The sequence below is a fragment of the Anopheles darlingi genome, chromosome 3 (genome assembly GCF_943734745.1).
Source record: "Anopheles darlingi chromosome 3, idAnoDarlMG_H_01, whole genome shotgun sequence".
NCBI classification, from domain to species: Eukaryota; Metazoa; Arthropoda; class Insecta; order Diptera; family Culicidae; genus Anopheles; species Anopheles darlingi.
This window is the reverse complement of record NC_064875.1, coordinates 23,966,467-23,972,473: the sequence shown is the minus strand read 5'-3', so window position 1 is coordinate 23,972,473 and position 6,007 is coordinate 23,966,467. Positions and strand designations below refer to the sequence as shown.

The 6,007-nt window shown below is 46.8% G+C and overlaps 1 protein-coding gene across 1 annotated transcript in view; it reads left to right on the top strand.

Annotated features, from left to right (window-relative positions):
- The first annotated feature begins 4,849 nt into the window (after nucleotides 1-4,849).
- Nucleotides 4,850-6,007, top strand: part of LOC125956594 (ecto-NOX disulfide-thiol exchanger 2) — an 8,773-nt gene continuing 7,615 nt past the window's right edge. Inside the window, exons 1-2 of the mRNA XM_049688640.1 lie at nucleotides 4,850-5,106; nucleotides 5,190-6,007. The exon at nucleotides 5,190-6,007 is cut by the window's right edge and continues 535 nt beyond it. Coding sequence (XP_049544597.1) covers nucleotides 5,058-5,106; nucleotides 5,190-6,007 — 867 coding nt within the window. The 5' untranslated portion in view covers nucleotides 4,850-5,057. The remainder of the gene's footprint in view (nucleotides 5,107-5,189) is intronic.

The following is a 6,007-nucleotide window of genomic DNA, read 5'->3' as shown; positions in this document are numbered from 1 at the left end:
TTTGTACCAGCCGAAGCCGCATGGTGCGTATTTGCCTCTTGCCAGCCCAGATTCGGGATGGATTTGGGCAACCCGGAGGCAACGCGGGTCGGACATTGAGGAAGTGGTACGTATTCATCTTCTCCGGTGGCCGCTCGCCCGGAGCCCTCTGCGTCAAGTGTCATTTGTGGCGCTCGAATAGAACTTCAGAGCATATGGGCTATGGACAGCCTTAGCCACCTTTCATCGAAACACTCATAAGGGGAGCTGTTGATAACACATGCATGCATGCCTTCTGCCACCAACCCCTTTCGCAAAAACATCGCTAATTTACGATCAGTGAAGGGTTCTGATTAATGGTGATCCGTACAGTCAGGGCGCACATGCAATTCCGATGAGGATCATGCAGCTTTGCAGCACCGGAGGGTCGAATTGGTCTCACACCGTCTCAATAAATCAATCAAGTGGGTTCGGGATGGGAATGGGAATGTGCATAATGTGGCTCCGTTTGTTAGGCACAGGCTTTGGGAATTGTATGAGAATGCGCTTAATGTCTCAATTTGTGTTTGCAAGGTATTTTATGATTTTTTTTTTCTGGCAGAAAGCGGCATTCCTTAGCATCCGTTGAGTGCTGCGTTGCTTGTACTGATCTATCAGGATCGAAGATAGTATCACTTGTATGTAATGGTTCTTATGACTGTAGCTTTTTTGCACCGTTTCACAGGAGCTACCGGACGTCTTGAGTTAACAAAAATCTTATTGGCAATCCTTTTTACAACAGTAGCTACAAATTTACATAATTCTAAATTATACAAATACATTTACCTTCACGCCGATTGTTACTTGACATATTTATATTATCTTAGGAAGAGCATTTACAGTTTGGACCTATCTTCGTAGTGGATATCTTCGTATTCCATGTATCAATTATCCTAACCGTCAACAACGCTGGTGGTAAGCCTTTAAACTCATATTCAAAATAGGCATCCGTAATACCCTTTAGCTCTTTTTTGTTTAAAAAGTAAAATTAAAGTAGCACGAAGCAAAATCCGGACTCATATGTATGAAGAGATAGCTAATTGAAGATAGATTTAAATGATTTTAGCAGCTATTCATCCCCATAAACGAGTTTAGTGAAGCAGATAGAACAGCAAACTGAGCATAATTACATGATCAGTTCAGCAAACCAAATGAGTTCAAGCAACAGTGACTAGTGCACTGACGGTACTATCACACGACTGATTCCAACTGTCTAATAATTGTTAGCTCAATTTTTTTTTTCGCAACATTTTATCAAAACACTAGCCCGAAATGATTGCTGTGTACATTTAAATAAATGTAACAAAACATCGACGCCTCGAGTCCTTTATCAAACTCGACAAAAGCAAGCACGAGTCAATATTACAGTGCATCAGGCACCGAAAAGATAAAATAACACACCCCCGTACGCGTCCGTCTCGGTACTGGTGGAAATTCCTATCGCTCAAAACAAAATAAACCAAGAAATAACAAAAAAAAAAATGTTCTGTAAACGAAAACATTCACTCGAACCTCCGGAGTGAAAAAGGTTCTTGAACAGCCTGCAGGCTCCAGCCGTCTCGGGTCTCCGGTCGTCACGCCAGTTATTTCTGGTCTGGATCGCATGCTACACGCACGCAGAGCAAATTATTGTGCCCGGCCACCCGACGGAACGGTTGGCGGTGAGAAAGAGAATAGGCGCGAGTGTCCGCCACTGCCAAACTACGCGCCATTACATTGTTGACCTAATTGTGGACATTCGTTTGGGAGATGCATTCCGTTGGTTGTTCAGATTCATTACCAGGAGCGGCAGGCAGAAAGGCGATTTCGGTTGAACATTGTTGTGGAGCGAAACATGCACGATTTTTTTGGGTTTTTTTGCGTTATCAACTCTGCAAAACTAAGAACAATTGACTCTTGGTCCAATATTGATAAGTATTAGTTCGATTTCGTATCCTCTGCCATAGAGGGAAGAATCAGCAAGCCATGAGCGAACTAGGATATGGATCGTAGCAGCCTGTTTAAAGTCCAAGTGCATTATCAAGTCTTTTAATTGGTTTTATGTAGACACTCGTGGAATTCCTAGTTCCTTCTACTAATACTGTTACTGCTTTTATACTGTCTCTTGATTTGCACATCTTATCGAGCGTATCATGTAGCAACTCCTTGACAGGGAGTTTACAAAATTAAATAAAGTTGAAAAGAACAGTAATTACGCATGCAAAATGGCGCCACAATCGATTCAAGCAAGCATCACTCCACGCTGCCAGGTGCCAAAGCGTCATATCCCTGGCCTATGCGAAATGTACTCACCGCACATAAACACACACACACACACGCACATACACACACACGCGTATGCCGGTTCCATTTATATTATTTTCCATCTGAACCAATGTTGTTTTTACTATCGCCCCAACTACGTACCGAACCTACCATACCACAGTACAGTACCGCCAACGTAGTCCCATCGTCATCACCTTGCACTCTGTCCCCGGCGCTCCTCTGTGTTTGCAGCCGGTGTGTTTTTGTTCGATCATGGCTCCGTTCCGTTCCCTTATCCCAACAGTGTTGGAGTATAACGAATATTTAAGGGAATAGGGCGAGGAATTCGCCCTGCTTGCCACATGCGTTTCCGGTTCGCGTGAGAAGAGCGAGAGCGCGCGCCATTTTTCCCTGTTCCGGTGAACATGCGCAAAGATTCGCGATCCCGGCACACGACACGACAGAGCGTCACATGTGTGAGATCATTCGCTATAGCTCATCTAGCCACCCCCCCCCCCCCCCTCCACCTTTTACGGATGCTTATATGCTTGGTGTACGGGACCACCGCCAACCGCCGATACCGGGCACAGACCACCGGAGTCAGAAACTTAAATATTTGTTCTACATGTCGAAGAGGGATGAAATAACATTTCGATATTTTTTTTGCGTAATTCCTGCCCTTCGTTCCCACTAGCGGCCGGGTCTAGATCCGGATCCGGATCCGGATCCGGACCAAACGATCGACGAGCGAGCGTTCTGTCCGGGAAGGGTGCTCACAGACATCGAAAGCCGAAGGGTTTTCCATTTCCTTTTTTGTTAATGTGCCAATCCATTGGGTTTGGTGTCCATCGCAGGATATACACGACAGACAGGGAGATGATAGAAAGCAAGTAAGTGTATAGGGGATTCAGGGACAAATGCCTTCGCGCCCGGTCTCTCTCTCTTTCTCTGTCTGTCTCTCTCTCTCTCTCTCTCTCTCTCTCTCTCTCTCTCTCTCTCTCTCTCTCTCTCTCTCTCTCTCTCTCTTTTTTCTCTCTCTCTTGCTCCCGAACCCTTGCTTGCTGGTGAACGCTAAAAACCGTCCGGGAGTTTGTTTTTCTTCCATTTTCTGTGCCACGCTTTTCCAGCCGCTCGGGTGCTTTTGTTGTTTTATCTTTTCCTCCTCCTCCTCCTCCTCTTTCCATCCCACAGATGTCTCGTGTCGATTCGATGGGTTGGTGGAAGCAGAAGCGGGTTCCCTTTTCCCGTTGTTGCGAAAAACCGAAATCATTGCCGAGCATGAGCAGCATTGTCGCACCCCAGACTGCGAGGGATGCTCGTAAGTTTGGCGCAAAAACCCGGTCTTTCCCGAAGGCTGGCCCAGTCTTTCCACGTGTTTTGTTTTCCATTCAGCCGCATTCAGAAATGCCAATTTTTGGCTTTTTCCTCGCTCCTCCTTCGGGTCACCACACATTGCTTGTTATTTTGTTTGGTTTGCTTGTGCTACTCAAGAGTTTATTTTTGCGTCTTGTTTTGTTTAATGTGGTACCAGCAGCGAACGATTCAGGAAGTTTTGAGTGTTGGAAAACGAAGGTTTGAATGGAGTGTTTAAAATGATAAAAATGTATTGCAAAACCTGCGTTGCTTCTGCTGCTACTGATGACTTTGCATGTAACTATATATGCTGTTTTTTGAGTATTTTTCAAGTATTACACAGTTTGCTGACATGATAACTAGCCGATAGTGACTCCATTTCTTTTGTCGGTTTATTTCTTGTTTGAATGTGTAGGGGGTTTTGGAGAGCCAAGGTTTATAAACCATAAATCATTGATCTCAATTAAAACGGGGCGTCCTCATGGATTCTGCCAGGATTCCGTAACACGCGCGTTTTGGGGCCGTAGATCGTAGTAAGTTTGCCAGGGGTCTCCTTCGACCTCCGTCGGTAGTAATAGTCCTTGCAGGCGTCCATGGAGGCGCTTGGTAGGGGCATTTCGACAAGCGCCAGTTTAGCGAGAGACTTCGGTGAGACACTTTGCTGAGGGTCCTGACCTTTATTTGAGTAAATCCTGAGAGTCCTAGCCCAATTTAGTACCGCCCAAGTGCTTATAAACCGCGCGAGAAGCACGAGCCATGTGGCCGATTTTTCAAAATTCTGTATCACTGTCATTTTTACCTCGATTGATGTGCAAATGCCACAGGATACTCGCAAAAGGGTAAGGATTCAGGGAAAAATATAAAAAGGATTTTACCACCCTCCCCCACGGATTCGAGCAACGAATTTTGTCCACAACAAGTTCCGTTGGCAAGTGCTCGACATTTACGAAATCGAGCTGTCGATGTTTGTTCCTGCAATCGTTCTTAAAGCCTTCCCTAGGGTGATTCCCGTAATCATGGTTCGCAACGCATGCTTTCTAACAATATTGAATCTATTTTGTTAACTAAACTACTAATTTTCTCGCGATATTGTCGTGAATAACCGTCGATTCAAATGTCTTGCTGAAACAACAAGAGGGTGTGGGAGATATTCGAGCAGCTCGGTGGCCGAATCGAGCTCGAGTGCTCGAGTGTTGACAGTTCTAAAAAAAACAGAACACAGAATCGATTTCGAAGGCGGAAAAAGGAAAAACAGAGGAAAAACGGTGGAGGTTTTCATTTTATTCTGCTGGGCGTGAGGAGGAAAATGATTGCGTAAAAATCAGCACCTTCGCGAGCTGCATCAGCAGCAGCATCAAACGTAGTGCTCCGTGTATCGACTGTGGGTTCCGGTTTTACGTTCTAGCTTTTTAGTTTCGGTTTAGTCCCAACATCGAGTGAAAATGTCGTTCTCCTACAACCCGCTCGCCCCCGGCGGGCTACACCCGATGCGTAAGTGCCACATCCGGGCCAAATTCGTGGTTTTACTTGTGTTCTAATGGCCTGTTTTCTCCGATACGTGCTTCTTTCTACAGATCCCCTGCTGTCCGGTGGAGGGGGTGCGTTTCTGGCTGCCCAGCAACTCGGTGCACCGAACGTGGCCGCAGCGAATGCGGCGCTGCTGGCGGGAATAAATAATAAACCACTTGAGTTTAAGATGAAAAACGTTCAGAATGGGTCCGGTGCGGCACCGATGGATCTGGAATCGCTCACCGAACATCACGAGGCGGCGAAAGAAAGCAGCAATTCCGCCGCAGCAACGGTTGCCTCGATGGCTCGCGAAAAAGCACGCGAAGAAAGCATCAACAAAAAAGTGCTAGAAGAGCTGCACAAACATCAAAGCCAGCTGCAGCAGCACGTGGCTGCCGCCAACAATGGAGAGCTGGTGTTCAATCAACTGATGTCGCAACAACCACCACACCACCACGGCTTCATGATGATGCCGGGCATGATGAACATGGTCGACGGTTCGTCGTTAATCAGTATGCAAACGTTCCCCATGATGGCCACTCATCCGACACCGGACCTTTCTGCACAGAATACCAACACAAACGGACCCGCAACAGCTGCAGTGGCTGCAGCAGCAGCGACAGCGGCAGCAGCTGCTGCTAATGCTCCTCCAACTACTACCGCCACATCTGATAAGAGCTCCGGAGCAAAAGAAATTATCTACTGCAAGAGCTGCACGCTCTTTCCACCCAACCCGAACGCACCGCCCCCGAAAACTATCGAACGGCCACCCGGTTGCCGAACGGTGTTCGTCGGTGGTCTACCGAACGGCATGACCGAGGAAGTGATGCGCGAGATCTTTGAACGGTGCGGCGAAATCACTACGCTCCGGTTGTCGAAGAAA